This window comes from Ylistrum balloti, unplaced genomic scaffold, assembly GCF_031769215.1.
Source record: "Ylistrum balloti isolate Yb309-2 unplaced genomic scaffold, AGI_CSIRO_Ybal_v1 Utg369700, whole genome shotgun sequence".
Taxonomy (NCBI): Eukaryota; Metazoa; Mollusca; class Bivalvia; order Pectinida; family Pectinidae; genus Ylistrum; species Ylistrum balloti.
In genome coordinates, this window is record NW_026781931.1 from 755151 (window position 1) to 777391 (window position 22241).

Consider the following 22241-nt stretch of genomic DNA (forward strand, 5'->3'; position numbering starts at 1 on the left):
GGTAGAGATGTGCCTTGAGCTTACCAATTGTCACACATGAAAGGATGTCTAATAATAACAGTTTGTAAAACGTTGTGTGTACCAATGTATAGTATGATACATCTAAAGGACTTCCGAACGTGGCGACCATATTGTATACTCCATATGAATGGATACACTTAAAGCAGCTGTGTATTTCAGTTTTCAGACAGAATAACGACGTAGATACAAATCTCTTGAAGTAAATGTTTATTGTAATACATAAAGTTTATTCTGCGACATCTATGTCATGTCCATGACTTATGATTCATCATTTGTACATATTCTCTGAAAATGCATAAAAGTTCTACATATTCAATGTTGTTTTAATGTGTTCCCGGCTTATAGATGCATTTTTAGTCGCAACATACATGAAACTCTACTTTCATTATCTATTTGATTTGTGTTTTCTCATACTGATTTATATATTTATCGTCCTTCATGACAATATTGTGATATATCGTCAATGATACTTAGTAATTAGGAAGAGAAGTCCGTGGTCAATGCTAAGTGGAATTAACTTTACCCATTTTGGTCATTTATCAGTAACTTTCTTATATATGATTCCGAATTTTATAAGCAAGATGATTATTTAACTCAAAGTAACAATATCGATATAACATGTCGCCGATAAATTTGTTAACCAAGCTCTGAAACGTTAGTAATTTCATATCGAAGTGTTCTGACATGGCTGCTGGCGGAGTGTACGTGATCTGTGCCGTTCATATCGAAGTGTTCTGACATGGCTGCTGGCGGAGTGTACGTGATCTGTGCCGTTCTCGGCTTCATATTTATAAGTTCTTTCCGTTGCTTGTTGTTGATCTTAAAATGGTTTTCAAGTTTTAATATCGCAGTATATCAATCATTCGCCTCAAATCTCAATATCGTTGTGATAAGTCCCTGATAAAATTTAATAACTTAAGCGACGAAAGGGCCAACATTTCTCCACAACCCTAAACGCCCCCAAATCTCCCGCTGGATACATTTCCGTCACGAAGACAATACAGTCATGCGTGATCTTACGAGAACTGAGGTTTTATTATATATTTATTTATGTATGTATTTATTTATTGGGTTTTGCATCCACTATTACGACCTTTCAGCGGTGGTTTCTAATCTCTGTGTTATGTAAGTCTTTGGATATGGGTAAAATGTAGAGAACCCATACCCCATTCCTTTCACTTCCGGATGCTTCATGGTTTACGGAAGAAGTTTTCTCGGAAGGATAAAGTCTTTGGACATCTCGTCCTAGACGTGAACGAAACGTGATCTAAGACATATAACTGCTATAGAGCTGTGCTCTGGCGCCTCTGGAGCCCTAACAGATTCGCTCTTATAAACGGATATGTAAAACGATCTCTTAAGTACGGTACACGTGATTCCAAGAAGGGAAATAACTCCTCCGTAATCGCGATTACTGCCATTGCACACCATGTTTTATCGAGGATGTTTTCTGTTGCGACACAATGTGATTAACTGTATTTCTTTACACACAGCTACAAACTAGCGGTGTATCTTGAGCACGTTGAAAAAACTGAATTCTAGATTGATGAAAAAAAAAAATCTAAAATTGAACAAGGTGCACACAAAATTGCTCGAATCGTTATTCATTCATGTAAAACGAAAATTCACGCATCAACTGGTGCAGCCTAGACAAAATACGCTGGCCGAGGCTCGTACATGAAAAATTGGATTCTTATTCATGCGAATGGTGAGAAAAATGTTAGCAAACCATGACGACATGGTTGGTTTGTACCAGGCTCAATGTACTTATTTGTGAAGCCAATTAACATTAAATATCCTCTGATACCAGACTGCCTGTATACATTCGGATCGATACATGGATTAGGTTCAAATTCTGTGTGCCGTAATAATTGCAATTAGAAAAAATTATCGATGTCAGACAGCAGCTTAGGTTTTTAAATATAGTCATCTACAATATATGAATATCTAATGGAGCTATATTTACTCAATACAGACGCCGAGGATATGCTGGAGATGAGAAAGAGATGATCAGCCATGTTACAATTCTGGGGTGAGGTATTAATTGTCTTACTTGTTTGCTGTGTGGCCTACTTCTACTGGTCCCTGTATCGACTACACCTGAGATATAACCATTTACCAGGACCTCCACTAGACAGGTATGTAGAATACTTAAGATACAATGTTTTCCTGTGAAACCACTGTCCAATGTTTAGTTCTTCGGTTCTCGGCACTGCGTAATCCACAAACTGACAACGGTGTAGAATGTGATCGATATTATATCAGCACCGTTTGTTACAGCCGCGTGAGCCAAAAAACGCAGACATTTTCACGCTCTAATTTGTAAGGAAACACACCTAGCACAAAAATATGAAAGTAAATGCGCCTCGAGAACTGATGGCATAATACTGTGTCCTTGTTAAGAAACGTTGTTTATTTGGCCTGTTTATTTGGTCCTCCAGGGCTTCATATCCTCAACATTTACACAAAAAGAAACACGGTGATATCAATTTCGTGACCTCAATGAATGACCTCTTGGAGGTCAGTTCTGTTCCGAATGTAATCCATGATGGAGCTTGACCTTTACAACCCTTGTATAGATTAGGATGTTCCTGTTACCATACCTATGTATATATTGTACACATACGTTTTATAAACATCATAGCCAGGGAGATATTTGAGATTTCGTGGATTCCTAGGCATTGATCACTGTACTTACATATGTCGGTCATTAGTAGCGAGAACTATGTGTATTCAGTAAAAAGTAAAACCGTACATATTGATTGGTATATAATGGAAAATCTCACCAGAGACTACAGCTGTCGATATGATATTTGGTTATCGAAATAAAGATTTATGTCACGTGATCAATTAGAGAAGATACATCCATGTGTCACAGTAATATGTACAGGTCACTACTGTACAATATTTCCTGTAATATTTTATTGACAGCAAACAGGAAATAGCAATCTTATCTATTTAAGCGACACGATACAAATATAAATCAGAAATAAACAAATATCTTCGCATCGTTTTAGTTACTGTTTTCACATACATTTTCCCTTGTCCTTTTTATTGAAAGTGATATAATTTGTGTAGGTAGGTAATGATCCTCAACAACAGGGAGATAGATTCGCTCTTGTGTATCTTTACTGCTGTGACATTGTCTTTTCTCTGACATGTATGATATAACTCGTGTTTTAACAAAGAAAGTATTTGAAGTGTGTACTGCCTGTTACTAAATAACCTCACTAAGCTGTCAAAACTACAATAAATAGTTTTATAAATGAGCTACTTATTGTGGAACGAAATAATGAGGGCGTTCGATAACGTCTGACATCAGGGCCTACTTTTAAAAACTTCGCAGCCTCGGTTTTAATAGTCCAGTGTATGACGTCATACGTGACGCCTACAATGGGACGACGAGTGCAATAAGGCAAGGGCGTGTGTTCTTTGTACAAAGTATTCCTGAGTGAGCTACTGAAAAAAACTACAGATATAGAAATTGGGGGCAAATATCCTGACCATACCAGCTGGTAACTTGACCTTGGCTGATGACATCGCCCTGATTGCAGTCTGTCCAACAGTCCTCCAACGTATATTTAACATTTGCTATGAGTATAGCCAACCATGGAAATTCTCGAATAATAACTCGAAATCCTCTATTTCGATATTTGAAAACTTTATGCCAAGAACTCCCGACTTCAAATGACTTCTAGGTGAAGAATGCATCCCGTGTCAGGACTCACCAGTGCATGTTGGTATGCTGAGTCTTACGTCACTGACGAACAGAGGACGTATTGACCGTGCATGGTCGAAGCTTACTGCACGCGATCGTGAGCTTTAAGCAATGGAATGACTGCGATATCAATCCGTACAAAAAAGTAAAATTGTACAGAACTGTGAGTTTGAGCTCTGTTCTTTATGGATTTGAGCTCTGGTCCCAGCTGACAATCTCGGATTACCAGGACAATTTCAACACTACGGAGCCAAGCATGTATTAAATGTCCCGGAATCAACGCAATGTGACACGGTGGAAAGCATTCTTGAAATCATCAGAATAGATGCTGAAATTTCCAGGAGGAAACTTGTGTTCCTACAAAAGATTGTTCTCTCGAAAGTAAATATAATGAGAAAATGGGTTTTTTTTTCACGCGAATGTATAATAATTTCCTTTCGCCCAAAAATACTAACGCGAAGGTGAAGGGAGGTTTCATTCCCGATATCGCGACTATTTTGACTAATTATGGACTTATTGATCATTAGAAAATTTACCTCAAAGTCAAGTATTTTCCAAAAAAAATCGGTCTTGAAAGGAAAAGTAAATCGTGTTATTTTTTTCCATTGGAAATAAGTTCCTGAGAGATAGACACAATTGTGACTCGGACTTTTGTCTGTTTAAGCATATCCATTGTAGCTACAGGACCTTAAAACTTCTTAAATGCCCCTACAAATGCACAGCAACTACATCAAATACTTGACTACTATTCTTAATATAACTCCTTGTCATCATTGCCGCAGGACAGTGATGATGTCATCTTACATCTTGTAAGCAGTGTAGCCTGACAGAGCCGACATTGTCAGATTTCCTGAAGGATGTGATTTCTAACCATGGAGTGTCACACGGCCTTGGTTAATATGAACAGTGCGCTGTTCCTAGAGACTGTTTAAGGGGCCAGCTGGTACCAAGTTGACAGTATCCTCAGTAGATACAAGTTTCCTTAATGTTAAAACGTCCATTCCAAACATTATGATATATATAGAACTAGTAAGGGGTTCCCTGATATGTATCCTTAATGTTAAAACGTCCACCCCAAACATTATGATATATATAGAACTAGTAAGGGGTTCCCTGATATGTATCCTTAATGTTAAAACGTAAGAATAGATCCAGGGTTTTGATGAAATGATTACTTATGGTAATGTGTCATTCCAAACATTATGATATATATAGAACTAGTAAGGGGTTCCCTGATATGTATCCTTAATGTTAAAACGTCCACCCCAAACATTATGATATATATAGAACTAGGAAGGGGTTCCCTGATATGTATCCTTAATGTTAAAACGTCCACCCCAAACATTATGATATATATAGAACTAGGAAGGTGTCCTCTGATATGTATCCTTAATGTTAAAACGTCCACCCCAAATATTATGATATATATAGAACTTGGAAGGGGTTCCCTGATATATATCCTTAATGTTAAAACGTCCACCCCAAACATTATGATATATATAGAACTAGTAAGGGGTTCCCTGATATGTATCCTTAATGTTAAAACGTTCACCCCAAACATTATGATATATATAGAACTTGGAAGGGATACACTGATATATATATCCTTAATGTTAAAACGTCCATTCCAAACATTATGATATATATAGAACTAGTAAGGGGTTCCCCGATATGTATCCTTAATGTTAAAACGTCCACCCCTAACATTATGATATATATAGAACTAGTAAGGGGTTCCCTGATATGTATCCTTAATGTTAAAACGTCCATTCCAAACATTATGATATATATAGAACTAGTAAGGGGTTCCCTGATATGTATCCTTAATGTTAAAACGTCCACCCCAAACATTATGATATATATAGAACTAGGAAGGGGTTCCCTGATATGTATCCTTAATGTTAAAACGTTCACCCCAAACATTATGATATATATAGAACTCGGAAGGGATACACTGATATATATCCTTAATGTTAAAACGTTCACCCCAAACATTATGATATATATAGAACTAGTAATGGGTTCCCTGATATGTATCCTTAACGTTAAAACGTCCACCCCAAATATTATGATATATATAGAACTTGGAAGGGGTTCCCTGATATGTATCCTTAATGTTAAAACGTTCACCCCAAACATTATGATATATATAGAACTTGGAAGGGATACACTGATATATATCCTTAATGTTAAAACGTCCATCCCAAACATTATGATATATATAGAACTTGGAAGGGGTTCCCTGATATGTATCCTTAATGTTAAAACGTCCACCCCAAACATTATGATATATATAGAACTAGTAAGGGGTTCCCTGATATGTATCCTTAATGTTAAAACGTCCACCACAAATATTATGATATATATAGAACTTGGAAGGGGTTCCCTGATATGTATCCTTAAAGTTAAAACGTCCACCCCAAACATTATGATATATATAGAACTAGTAATGGGTTCCCTGATATATATCCTTAATGTTAAAACGTCCATCCCAAACATTATGATATATATAGAACTTGGAAGGGGTTCCCTGATATGTATCCTTAATGTTAAAACGTCCACCCCAAACATTATGATATATATAGAACTTGGAAGGGGTTCCCTGATATGTATCCTTAATGTTAAAACGTCCACCCCAAACATTATGATATATATAGAACTTGGAAGGGGTTCCCTGATATGTATCCTTAATGTTAAAACGTCCACCCCAAACATTATGATATATATAGAACTAGGAAGGTGTCCTCTGATATGTACTTATTAGAATTCTCTCCGAAATTAGCCAAAGTGCAGATTTAAACATGTTATTTCATTTACCAATTGAAAGTGGAAATTGTCACGGAGACCAATGTCCATCCTGTTGCCTCCTATTTGTTTTTATTTATATTCTCTACACTTTGTTGTTGATAAGAATACATCAGTTGTCATTGTATTTTATATTGACATCACAGGTGCAACCCTGTCTTAGTTAGGAAACAATGTTTCCTATGGTAAAGACAACTCACAGGCGCACTACTCACTGCATAGTCAATACGTCCCGTAACCCTAGTGCAATTGGGTAACGTTATCAATTTTGACACATATTTCTTTATATAAGGACGGAGATAATAGTTTATATTAGGAAAATAAGGAAGGAAAATGATCAATTACCAGTGTGGTATGACTGAGTTACCACATGTGATGGTAACTCTAAGGTCGAGTTTAGTTAACCCTCAACTCTCACGGAAAAAATATTCTAGAATTCAAATACACGGCAAAGTGTCTAGTGTTGGTCATTTTTAACTGTGGGGTTGATATTTCCCAATTTGATCTCAGAGGATGATACAATTTAGTAATACTGTAAACCTCTTATCGTCCACACATGTTATAGAAAATAGTTTCAAATCTAAAGTGTTCGTACATTTATTTGACTAATATTCAATGTGCAAATAAATGTGGATGTAAATGCAAGTTTTATTGTAGTCTGAGATGACCACAATGGCTCTATGTTAACAAAAAGTCTTGACTAGTCTCCGTTTCATATTACAAATACCATGGGCTGTGTAAACTTTGTTGTAGATGTTCCAACAGTCTATAAATCTACGGTTTCAATAGATAACTCATAATATCATAAACCGATATGTCTGAAATTAGAACGTTTACTTGTGAATAATATGAAGCGAATCTAGAGAACACAATTGGCAATAGGTTGTGTGGTATACATGATCGTGGCGTGCAGTGATTTTTTTTCCACTATGGAACATATCTGTTGCAGCTTCATAGGCGGAAATGCCCCTTCACTCATCAAGCATATCAAGGAAGGAGGACATTTCTTTTCTTACGTTCTACAGAAGTAAGTATGTCAGTAGCTTCGGTATACAAAGACATGTTATCGTTCATGTGAAGGCTAGAGTTACGTTTGGTTACTTTTTAAATCTTTTTTGTTAACTTTATAGGAAATCTTCAGTTGTCCAGAACATTTGATTTCGGACGTTCAGAATCGTCATAGTTCCCTCCCTTGGTTTCAATTGTCTATCGCGATGTATCGCTTATTTATGAACTATTTATGAGTATGCTAATACACCAGGTTGAAGAAAAAGAGGATTTTCAAGAAACCAAAAGATTTTATCTTCAAATTTTGACCTGCTTTCCCAAACAATGCGTCAACTAAAGGAACACATGGTACTTTTAGTACGAGAACCAAAAGCAAACAAAGAAAGAAAGATAAATAATGTTAGCATAAACCTAACTTTTACTGCAGCAGAAATCTTCAGGAGCAAATATCCGTCTGTCTATTTTCCTGCTAAATACCTGAATTATTACGTACCAGGTGTACCTTTGTTATTCATTTCCGTTACAGCAACAACGAAGATGTATGAAGACATATCATTACAGTTATAAATAATACACACACACATTACAGATGCAGGATGCTGTAACAGTTTACTGAATCGTGCTATCTAAAGTTCTGTACTGATACAATACATTTATAACATATTGCATTTTTGAAAAACTTTTTGACTATCAATCACCACAATTATGACTTTCTGTATAATTGTGCAATATATCTTTCAGTTTGTCGTTTGTATCAGACTAGGTTGTACAGTTTCTACAAATACTGATTATGTGTTGTCACAATCTAGACACGTCAATACATATATGTTATAAATACGAATATATAACGAACACGATTGTCCCTGTTTAATGAAAACATCTACTCCTCGTTAAGAAAGTCATCTCCAGTCTAATGAAATCAACATGTTGTTATCAGTTTCTTCACACTCATTGTAGTCTGTATTGACCACGACTTTCCTCGAACAAATCAGTCATTCATGGAGGAGGGTACACACAATGCTGACCTCAATAGCTAGTTCCAAAGTAATTAAGAAAAATGGTTCTATGTTCAGTGATTTGATGAAAATATTAAGATTTCCAAAGTTGAGGTAATGTTTTCAGATTCGTTTGATTTCAGTCAAATTAGACTCTTATATGCTGGTAGTTCAGTCCACTCTAATGATAACAGGTTAAAAGTATGTTTTATTTAAATCTACTACATGTAAATAGATAAGAATATTGTTTGTGTTGATACAATGGAAGACTATGCGCGTCTTTGTACACGTAAGGTAATGGTGCAGAATATTGTTAATCAATGAACGGGAAATGTCGGGAGTTGATTGGCTATCTCATTACATATCTTTGTTTTCTTCAGTGCTCAAAAGTACGGACGAACTTTCCGGCTAATCATTATGAATCAGGCTATTGTTTTTACGACCGACCCTACAGCTATTAAGGTAAGTCAGCTGAGGTACACTAAATCAATGGGTCGTTCTAGGTTAACAATAAGTTGTTAGGTTAACAAGACCGACCTTACAGCTATTAAGGTAAGTCAGCTGAAGTACACTAGATCAGGGGGTCGTTCTAGGTTAACAATAAGTTGTTAGGTCAACAAGGTCGACCCTTCAGCTGTTGAGGTAAGTCAGCTGAAGTACACTAGATTAGGGCGCCATTCTAGATTAACAATAAGTTGTTAGGTTAACAAGACCGACCCTAAGGTATGTCAGCTGTAATACACTTAATCAACACAGTAATTTATTTCAAACAAAATAATACTAAAATCAATAACGATATGACACCACAATCTTAATTCAAATTCAAATTCGATTAAACTGAAGCAAATATGAACACAAGGAAGATGATTGCTTCAGCAAAGATACCCGACATGCAAATCTTGGTCATGTAAGTAATGCCACGATCCCACATGAGAACAAGGTAAATAACAACGGAACCATCAGGCAAACTAATCGCATTAGGCGCGTCTAACGTCGTATCGCACATGCAAATAGATTTCCAAATGAGGTCATTATGACGCCCATAATACTCACACTTAGTCTTCATCAGTCTGAGTCGTGAGTTTGTCCGTGAGTTGCTAATATCTTGCACGAACGTCATTATATCGGGACAAGCCTTTGAATACTGATTCAACTGTGGTATGTGAATACAACCGTTTGGGAATACAGGGTTCTGCTATTCAGAAATGGAAATTCACAATAAGGAAATTAAAATCACCACGCTTTTCATACAGCTTCGAAACAGGAAATCTTCAAGATCGACCATACGGCCCCAGGGTAAGCCAGTTTAGATACACTTGATAAATGTGGCGTCCTAGTTAGTGTTCACGACCTACCCTACAGCTATGTTAGTAAGGTACACTGAGTCAAGCTGGAGTTCTAGGTTAACTAGAAATGTTCACGACCTCCTACCCTACAGCTATGTAAGTAAGGTACACTGAGTCAAGCTGGAGTTCTAGGTTAACTAGAAATGTTCACGACCTACCCTACAGCTATGTAAGTAAGGTACACTGAGTCAAGCTAGAGGTCAAGGTTAACTAGAAATGTTCACGACCTACCCTACAGCTATGTAAGTAAGGTACACTGAGTCAAGCTGGAGTTCTAGGTTAACTAAAAATGTTCACGACCTACCCTACAGCTATGTAAGTAAGGTACACTGAGCCAAGCTGGAGTTCTAGGTTAACTAAAAATGTTCACGCCCTCCTACCCTACAGCTATGTTAGTAAGGTACACTGAGTCAAGCTGGAGTTCTAAGTTAACTAAAAATGTTCACGCCCTCCTACCATACAGCTATGTAAGTAAAGTACAATGAATCAAGCTGGAGTTCTAGGTTAACTAAAAATGTTCACGTCCTCCTACCCTACAGCTATGTTAGTAAGGTACACTGAGTCAAACTGGGGTTCTAGGTTAACTAAAAATGTTCACGCCCTCCTACCATACAGCTATGTAAGTAAAGTACAATGAATCAAGCTGGAGTTCTAGGTTAACTAAAAATGTTCACGACCTACCCTACAGCTATGTAAGTAAGGTACACTGAGTCAAGCTGGAGTTCTAGGTTAACTAAAAATGTTCACGTCCTCCTACCCTACAGCTATGTAAGTAAGGTACACTGAGTCAAGCTGGAGTTCTAGGTTAACTAGAAATGTTCACGCCCTCCTACCATACAGCTATGTAAGTAAAGTACAATGAATCAAGCTGGAGTTCTAGGTTAACTAGAAATGTTCACGACCTACCCTACAGCTATGTAAGTAAGGTACACTGAGTCAAGCTGGAGTTCTAAGTTAACTAAAAATGTTCACGTCCTCCTACCCTACAGCTATGTAAGTAAGGTACACTGAGTCAAGCTGGAGTTCTAGGTTAACTAGAAATGTTCACGACCTCCTACCCTACAGCTATGTAAGTAAGGTACACTGAGTCAAGCTGGAGTTCTAGGTTAACTAGATGTTGTGTTTTTTTACTCAGTAGATTCAGTTTCTCAGCAATATTTTGTAAAGAATATGTGATCGGAATGATGATTGCTAATTGATAATAATAAAAATATGTGGTAGATTTATGGGGCAGTAATATAGACAGAAATCAAGTTCCTCTTGGACAAACACTGATGGAGTGACATAAAAGGAATATTTAGAACAATGACTAGGACTAAGAATTATGCAAGTACAGGAACTAGAAGGGATGGTAAGGTACATTGGTCGTGATCTAGGTATGGAAAAAAATACGAGCAAGGGACAAACTATGTCAGAAGTCACCGACTAATAATCATATGCAGGTGAAAACGTTCGTTCTTATTGACAAACGACAGAGGAAGCTAGTGAGGATGGTAGCTTACAGTCTAATGAAAGTGAAAGAAGCAGAGTGTTTGGATAACAGTTTGCATATAATAGAGAGCAAGCAATGGATATGTTGTTGTATATTAACATGTTTTCACATTTTCCTTCTGTTTGCTGGGTGTTTAATTTCTCTTTTGGCCTTATGACAGTGCATCATTTTTATTTGAAATTTGAGTCTTGGAGAAAATACATTTTATTGATAATATAACATCATCAAGTCTGTAATCCTTATCAAATTTTATCATTCTCGTGTCATAAGGAGCCCGTTTAGTCTTTAGTTTCTCTGGTAGCCTGACCAATCATCTGAAGAGTTCAATTTCCGTGTTTGTCATATAAACACTAACACTTCCACTGAACTATTGCTATGATTGACTAGGCTCCGCACTATCTTAGTTTATCTCAACTTGAAGTTATAAAGACCGACCCTTCAGTTGTGAAGCTAAGTTAACTGAGGTACATAAGGTCAAGCAGGCGTTTTATGTTAACTAGAAGTTTGAAAGGCCGACCCTGCAGCTGTGAAGCTAAGTTAACTGAGGTACATAAGGTCAAGCAGGCGTTTTATGTTAACTAGAAGTTTGAAAGGCCGACCCTGCAGCTGTGAAGCTAAGTTAACTGAGGTACATAAGGTCAAGCAGGCGTTTTATGTTAACTAGAAGTTTGAAAGGCCGACCCTGCAGCTGTGAAGCTAAGTTAACTGAGGTACTTTAGGTCAAGCTGGCGTTCTATGTTAACTAGAAGTTATAAAGACCGAACCTAAAGCTATGAATCTAAGTTAACTGAGGTACTTTAGGTCAAGCTGGCGTTCTATGTTAACTAGAAGTTATAAAGACCGAACCTAAAGCTATGAATCTAAGTTAACTGAGGTACTTTAGGTCAAGCTGGCGTTCTATGTTAACTAGAAGTTATAAAGACCGAACCTAAAGCTATGAATCTAAGTTAACTGAGGTACTTTAGGTCAAGCTGGCGTTCTATGTTAACTAGAAGTTATAAAGACCGAACCTAAAGCTATGAATCTAAGTTAACTGAGGTACTTTAGGTCAAGCTGGCGTTCTATGTTAATAAGGAGTTTTAAAGCCCGGCCCAGCAGCTATGAAGCTAATTTAACTGAGGTACAGGTAGGTCAAACTGGCGTATTCACCTTCTTAGCTTATGTTATATTGTTTGAAAAAAAATATACAAAATGATTGAAGACAAAATTTTGATTGAAAATGTCAATTTATCCTCCAACAGGAAATGGTAGTCTCTAACCACAAAAAACCCAAACAAGTCTATGGAACGATGGGACATATCTTCGGAGAAAGGTAAACATGTCTGGTATATATATATATACATGTATCAGCAGAAGAGGTTCTCTCTACCCAGTGTTTATAAAGTTGTATACAATGCCACATCGATTATTATTACGGTATTAACAAAAGCAATAATTATCATCAAAACTGTCATTAATTAACAAATAAATTAATTAAAGTATACATTTATATGATTAAAAATCGACATTAGATATCAAGTTTTTAATATTCATGAAAGAGTGTAAATATTTATTGTTTATATGATAGATACATCCACTGGTAAGTAATTCCAACACTCTAATCTGACCTAATTAATATACTTACCTACCAGAACATTCATAACGCAGAAACGAAAGAAAGAATGGTTCGTTTATATCGGCGCTTTAAAAATTCTGAACACTTTTAATACAATTAAACACTAGGGTTGCCGAAGATAGGTGGGATTCAATTAAGAATGTGTGACAGTTATAATAGTATTAACACCTCAATGAATATTCAAGTATGCACTCTTGTAACCCTGAGTTAGTGAAAGGTAGACACCCTAAGGAAGGTATGGAGGAAAAATTCACACAGCTGTATGACAGATGAAGGGCAATGGACAAGATGATATAAATCTATGTAACAGTAAAGAACACGATGCTGATAGAACACAATACTTATACCTAAATACCTAGAGAAAGGTATACCGCTCGTGAACTATCGACACTAAATTCAGATGACATAACAATTTAGAGAATAGCCTCTGGCTGCCTAGATCTATCATTTCTGTCTATTCATAAAATATAATTTATTTTCTTTTAATTTAATATCTATATAATCTCGAGATTGATCTAAACAAAAATGTATTTATTTTGCATGTTATATATACTTAACTCTCAAATTACGATTTAATAAAATGAATTGAAACTTGAATTGTGTCTTGACAGGTTTTTAGGGGATGGGCTACTGACAGAGAGTGACCACAGCCGCAGCAAGGACAACATGCTTAGGCCAAAACTGCAACATTGGTTTCAGAGGAGGTATGTAGGACGAGATAGATAGGTTTTGAGAGAAGGTCTGAGAGGAGGTGGCCATAGGATGGACAGGAGAGGAAGGTCTGGAAGGAAGGAGGGGATAGATAGGTCTGAGAGAAGGGCTGGGAGGGAGGACGGGATAGATAAGTCTGAGTAAAGATCTGAGAGGATGGGTGCGATAGATAGGTCTGAGAGAAGGTCTGAGAGGGAGAACAGGATAGATAGGTCTGAGAGGATGGGTGCGATAGATAGGTCTGAGAGGGAAGGCGGGATAGATAGGTCTGAGAGGGAGGGCGGGATAGATCTTGGAGGGAGGACAGGACCGATAGGTCTAGGAGAATGTCTGACAGGCAGGACAATAGAAAGGTAAATGAGATTAGTACATCTATTGTGTGTGTATGTTTTCGGATGCTGGATATCTTTTACCCGCAAAGACAAGCAACCTGATCATATTATAATACAAAACAAGGTATGTAGAGAACCATAACATAGATTAGTCCCAATTTTGATGACGCAATGTGCAGTGGAGAATGGGAAGACGCAAGGGTAGTTAAAATGATATACCAAAAAACATACGGATAACATTTTACGATGGATATCAAAACAGAATATTTGGAGTAGAGAATAAAACAGACTTGCTTCAAGCAACTGTGACACTGTGATATACAATATAGAATAACCTGTAGTATATATACAATATCGTCTGTGATATGACAGATGTCTGTGATACTGTGATATACAATATAGAATAACCTAGATCGTCTGTGACACTGTGATATACAATATAGAATAGTAGAATACAGATCGTCTGTGACACTGTGATATACAATATAGAATAACCTAGATCGTCTGTGATACTGTGATATACAATATAGAATAACCTAGATCTGATATACAATATAGTCTGTGACACTGATATGTGACACTGTGACACTGTTATATACAATATAGAATACCTAGATCGTCTGTGACACTGTGATATACAATATAGAATAACCTAGGTCGTCTGTGACACTGTTATATACAATATAGAATAACCCAGGGCGTCTGTGACACTGTGATATACAATATAGAATAGCCTAGATCGTCTGTGACACTGTTATATACAATATAGAATAACCCAGGGCGTCTGTGACACTGTGATATACAATATAGATATATCGTCTGTGACACCAATATAGAATAGCCCAGGGCGTCTGTGACACTGTGATATGCAATATAGAATAGCCCAGGGCGTCTGTGACACTGTGATATGCAATATAGAATAGCCCAGGGCGTCTGTGACACTGTGATATGCAATATAGAATAGCCCAGGGCGTCTGTGACACTGTAATATACAATATAGAATAGTCTAGATCGTCTGTGACACTGTGATATACAATATAGAATAGTCTAGATCGTCTGTGACACACTGTGATATACAATATAGAATAGTCTAGATCGTCTGTGATACTGTGATATACAATATAGAATAGTCTAGATCGTCTGTGATACTGTTATATACAATATAGAATAGCCTAGATCGTCTGTGACACTGTAATATACAATATAGAATAGTCTAGATCGTCTGTGACACACTGTGATATACAATATAGAATAGTCTAGATCGTCTGTGACACTGTGATATACAATATAGAATAGTCTAGATCGTCTGTGACACACTGTGATATACAATATAGAATAGTCTAGATCGTCTGTGATACTGTGATATACAATATAGAATAGTCTAGATCGTCTGTGATACTGTTATATACAATATAGAATAGCCTAGATCGTCTGTGACACTGTAATATACAATATAGGATAGTCTAGATCGTCTGTGACACACTGTGATATACAATATAGAATAGTCTAGATCGTCTGTGACACACTGTGATATACAATATAGAATAGTCTAGATCGTCTGTGATACTGTTATATACAATATAGAATAGCCTAGATCGTCTGTGATACTGTTATATACAATATAGAATAGTCTAGATCGTCTGTGATACTATGATATACAATATAGAATAACCCAGGGCGTCTGTGACACTGTGATATACAATATAGAATAGTCTAGGTCGTCTGTGACACTGTGATATACAATATAGAATAGTCTAGATCGTCTGTGACACACTGTGATATACAATATAGAATAGTCTAGGTCGTCTGTGACACTGTGATATACAATATAGAATAGTCTAGGTCGTCTGTGACACTGTGATATACAACATAGAATAGTCTAGATCGTCTGTGACACACTGTGATATACAATATAGAATAGTCTAGGTCGTCTGTGACACTGTAATATACAATATAGAATAGTCTAGATCGTCTGTGACACACTGTGATATACAATATAGAATAGTCTAGGTCGTCTGTGACACTATAATATACAATATAGAATAGTCTAGATCGTCTGTGATATACAATATAGAATAGTCTAGATCGTCTGTGACACTGTGATATACAATATAGAATAGTCTAGGTCGTCTGTGATACTGTGATATACAATATAGAATAGTCTAGGTCGTCTGTGACACTGTGATATACAATATAGAATAACCCAGGGCGTCTGCGACACTGTGATATACAATATAGAATAGCCTAGATCGTCTGTGACACACTGTGATATACAATATAGAATAGCCTAGATCGTCTGTGACACTGTGATATACAATATAGAATAGTCTAGGTCGTCTGTGACACACTGTGATATACAATATAGAATAGTCTAGATCGTCTGTGACACACTGTGATATACAATATAGAATAGTCTAGGTCGTCTGTGACACTGTAATATACAATATAGAATAGTCTAGATCGTCTGTGACACACTGTGATATACAATATAGAATAGTCTAGATCGTCTGTGACACACTGTGATATACAATATAGAATAGTCTAGATCGTCTGTGACACTGTGATATACAATATAGAATAGTCTAGATCGTCTGTGATACTGTGATATACAATATAGAATAGCCTAGATCGTCTGTGATACTGTGATATACAATATAGAATAGTCTAGATCGTCTGTGACACACTGTGATATACAATATAGAATAGTCTAGATCGTCTGTGACACTGTGATATACAATATAGAATAGTCTAGGTCGTCTGTGATACTGTGATATACAATATAGAATAGTCTAGATCGTCTGTGATACTGTGATATACAATATAGAATAGCCTAGATCGTCTGTGATACTGTGATATACAATATAGAATAGTCTAGATCGTCTGTGACACTGTGATATACAATATAGAATAGTCTAGATCGTCTGTGATACTGTGATATACAATATAGAATAGTCTAGATCGTCTGTGATACTGTGATATACAATATAGAATAGCCTAGATCGTCTGTGACACTGTGATATACAATATAGAATAGTTTAGGTCGTCTGTGACACTGTGATATACAATATAGAATAGCCTAGATCGTCTGTGATACTGTGATATACAATATAGAATAGCCTAGATCGTCTGTGACACTGTGATATACAATATAGAATAGCCTAGATCGTCTGTGACACTGTAATATACAATATAGAATAGTCTAGATCGTCTGTGACACTGTGATATACAATATAGAATAGTCTAGATCGTCTGTGACACACTGTGATATACAATATAGAATAGTCTAGATCGTCTGTGATACTGTGATATACAATATAGAATAGTCTAGATCGTCTGTGATACTGTTATATACAATATAGAATAGCCTAGATCGTCTGTGACACTGTAATATACAATATAGAATAGTCTAGATCGTCTGTGACACACTGTGATATACAATATAGAATAGTCTAGATCGTCTGTGACACTGTGATATACAATATAGAATAGTCTAGATCGTCTGTGACACACTGTGATATACAATATAGAATAGTCTAGATCGTCTGTGATACTGTGATATACAATATAGAATAGTCTAGATCGTCTGTGATACTGTTATATACAATATAGAATAGCCTAGATCGTCTGTGACACTGTAATATACAATATAGAATAGTCTAGATCGTCTGTGACACACTGTGATATACAATATAGAATAGTCTAGATCGTCTGTGACACACTGTGATATACAATATAGAATAGTCTAGATCGTCTGTGATACTGTTATATACAATATAGAATAGCCTAGATCGTCTGTGATACTGTTATATACAATATAGAATAGTCTAGATCGTCTGTGATACTGTGATATACAATATAGAATAACCCAGGGCGTCTGTGACACTGTGATATACAATATAGAATAGTCTAGGTCGTCTGTGACACTGTGATATACAATATAGAATAGTCTAGATCGTCTGTGACACACTGTGATATACAATATAGAATAGTCTAGGTCGTCTGTGACACTGTGATATACAATATAGAATAGTCTAGGTCGTCTGTGACACTGTGATATACAATATAGAATAGTCTAGATCGTCTGTGACACACTGTGATATACAATATAGAATAGTCTAGGTCGTCTGTGACACTGTAATATACAATATAGAATAGTCTAGATCGTCTGTGACACACTGTGATATACAATATAGAATAGTCTAGGTCGTCTGTGACACTGTAATATACAATATAGAATAGTCTAGATCGTCTGTGATACTGTGATATACAATATAGAATAGTCTAGATCGTCTGTGACACTGTGATATACAATATAGAATAGTCTAGGTCGTCTGTGATACTGTAATATACAATATAGAATAGTCTAGGTCGTCTGTGACACTGTGATATACAATATAGAATAACCCAGGGCGTCTGCGACACTGTGATATACAATATAGAATAGCCTAGATCGTCTGTGACACTGTGATATACAATATAGAATAGTCTAGGTCGTCTGTGACACACTGTGATATACAATATAGAATAGCCTAGATCGTCTGTGACACTGTGATATACAATATAGAATAGTCTAGGTCGTCTGTGACACACTGTGATATACAATATAGAATAGTCTAGATCGTCTGTGACACACTGTGATATACAATATAGAATAGTCTAGGTCGTCTGTGACACTGTAATATACAATATAGAATAGTCTAGATCGTCTGTGACACACTGTGATATACAATATAGAATAGTCTAGATCGTCTGTGACACACTGTGATATACAATATAGAATAGTCTAGATCGTCTGTGACACTGTGATATACAATATAGAATAGTCTAGATCGTCTGTGACACTGTGATATACAATATAGAATAGTCTAGATCGTCTGTGACACACTGTGATATACAATATAGAATAGTCTAGATCGTCTGTGACACACTGTGATATACAATATAGAATAGTCTATATCGTCTGTGACACACTGTGATATACAATATAGAATAGTCTAGATCGTCTGTGACACACTGTGATATACAATACAGAATAGTCTAGATCGTCTGTGACACACTGTGATATACAATATAGAATAGTCTAGATCGTCTGTGACACTGTGATATACAATATAGAATAGTCTAGGTCGTCTGTGACACACTGTGATATACAATATAGAATAGCCTAGATCGTCTGTGACACTGTGATATACAATATAGAATAGTCTAGGTCGTCTGTGACACACTGTGATATACAATATAGAATAGTCTAGATCGTCTGTGATACTGTGATATACAATATAGAATAGTCTAGATCGTCTGTGACACTGTGATATACAATATAGAATAGTCTAGGTCGTCTGTGATACTGTGATATACAATATAGAATAGTCTAGGTCGTCTGTGACACTGTGATATACAATATAGAATAACCCAGGGCGTCTGCGACACTGTGATATACAATATAGAATAGCCTAGATCGTCTGTGACACTGTGATATACAATATAGAATAGTCTAGGTCGTCTGTGACACACTGTGATATACAATATAGAATAGCCTAGATCGTCTGTGACACTGTGATATACAATATAGAATAGTCTAGGTCGTCTGTGACACACTGTGATATACAATATAGAATAGTCTAGATCGTCTGTGACACACTGTGATATACAATATAGAATAGTCTAGGTCGTCTGTGACACTGTAATATACAATATAGAATAGTCTAGATCGTCTGTGACACACTGTGATATACAATATAGAATAGTCTAGATCGTCTGTGACACACTGTGATATACAATATAGAATAGTCTAGATCGTCTGTGACACTGTGATATACAATATAGAATAGTCTAGATCGTCTGTGACACACTGTGATATACAATATAGAATAGTCTAGATCGTCTGTGACACACTGTGATATACAATATAGAATAGTCTAGATCGTCTGTGACACACTGTGATATACAATATAGAATAGTCTAGATCGTCTGTGACACACTGTGATATACAATATAGAATAGTCTAGATCGTCTGTGACACACTGTGATATACAATACAGAATAGTCTAGATCGTCTGTGACACACTGTGATATACAATATAGAATAGTCTAGATCGTCTGTGACACTGTGATATACAATATAGAATAGTCTAGATCGTCTGTGACACACTGTGATATACAATATAGAATAGTCTAGATCGTCTGTGACACACTGTGATATACAATATAGAATAGTCTAGATCGTCTGTGACACTGTGATATACAATATAGAATAGTCTAGATCGTCTGTGACACAATGTGATATACAATATAGAATAGTCTAGATCGTCTGTGACACACTGTGATATACAATATAGAATAGTCTAGATCGTCTGTGACACACTGTGATATACAATATAGAATAGTCTAGATCGTCTGTGACACACTGTGATATACAATATAGAATAGTCTAGATCGTCTGTGATACTGTGATATACAATATAGAATAGTCTAGATCGTCTGTGACACACTGTGATATACAATATAGAATAGTCTAGATCGTCTGTGACACTGTGATATACAATATAGAATAGTCTAGATCGTCTGTGACACACTGTGATATACAATATAGAATAGTCTAGATCGTCTGTGATACTGTGATATACAATATAGAATAGTCTAGATCGTCTGTGATACTGTGATATACAATATAGAATAGTCTAGATCGTCTGTGATACTGTTATATACAATATAGAATAGTCTAGATCGTCTGTGACACTGTGATATACAATATAGAATAACCCAGGTCGTCTGTGACACACTGTGATATACAATATAGAATAGTCTAGATCGTCTGTGATACTGTGATATACAATATAGAATAGTCTAGATCGTCTGTGATACTGTTATATACAATATAGAATAGTCTAGATCGTCTGTGACACTGTGATATACAATATAGAATAACCCAGGGCGTCTGTGACACTGTTATATACAATATAGAATAGCCTAGATCGTCTGTGACACTGTTATATACAATATAGAATAGCCTAGATCGTCTGTGACACTGTGATATACAATATAGAATAGTCTAGATCGTCTGTGACACACTGTGATATACAATATAGAATAGTCTAGATCGTCTGTGATACTGTGATATACAATACAGAATAGTCTAGATCGTCTGTGACACACTGTGATATACAATATAGAATAGCCTAGATCGTCTGTGACACACTGTGATATACAATATAGAATAGCCTAGATCGTCTGTGACACACTGTGATATACAATATAGAATAGTCTAGATCGTCTGTGATACTGTGATATACAATACAGAATAGTCTAGATCGTCTGTGACACACTGTGATATACAATATAGAATAGCCTAGATCGTCTGTGACACTGTGATATACAATATAGAATAGTCTAGGTCGTCTGTGACACTGTGATGTACAATATAGAATAGTCTAGGTCGTCTGTGATACTGTGATATACAATATAGAATAGTCTAGGTCGTCTGTGACACTGTGATATACAATATAGAATAGTCTAGATCGTCTGTGACACTGTGATATACAATATAGAATAGTCTAGGTCGTCTGTGACACTGTGATATACAATATAGAATAGCCTAGATCGTCTGTGATACTGTGATATACAATATAAAATAGTCTAGGTCGTCTGTGACACTGTGATATACAATATAGAATAGTCTAGGTCGTCTGTGACACACTGTGATATACAATATAGAATAGTCTAGATCGTCTGTGACACTGTTATATACAATATAGAATAGTCTAGATCGTCTGTGATACTGTTATATACAATATAGAATAGTCTAGATCGTCTGTGACACACTGTGATATACAATATAGAATAGTCTAGATCGTCTGTGACACACTGTGATATACAATATAGAATAGTCTAGATCGTCAGTGACACTGTTATATACAATATAGAATAGTCTAGGTCGTCTGTGACACTGTTATATACAATATAGAATAACCTAGATCGTCTGTGATACTGTGATATACAATATAGAATAGTCTAGATCGTCTGTGACACTGTGATATACAATATAGAATAGCCTAGATCGTCTGTGATACTGTTATATACAATATAGAATAGCCTAGATCGTCTGTGATACTGTTATATACAATATAGAATAGTCTAGATCGTCTGTGATACTGTGATATACAATATAGAATAACCCAGGGCGTCTGTGACACTGTGAT

At 36.1% G+C, this 22241-nt stretch overlaps 1 protein-coding gene across 1 annotated transcript in view; it reads left to right on the top strand.

Annotated features, from left to right (window-relative positions):
- The first annotated feature begins 2037 nt into the window (after positions 1–2037).
- Positions 2038–22241, top strand: part of LOC132565165 (cholesterol 24-hydroxylase-like) — a 37476-nt gene continuing 17272 nt past the window's right edge. Inside the window, exons 1-5 of the mRNA XM_060229785.1 lie at positions 2038–2159; positions 7494–7571; positions 8928–9009; positions 12627–12697; positions 13612–13704. Coding sequence (XP_060085768.1) covers positions 2038–2159; positions 7494–7571; positions 8928–9009; positions 12627–12697; positions 13612–13704 — 446 coding nt within the window. The remainder of the gene's footprint in view (positions 2160–7493; positions 7572–8927; positions 9010–12626; positions 12698–13611; positions 13705–22241) is intronic.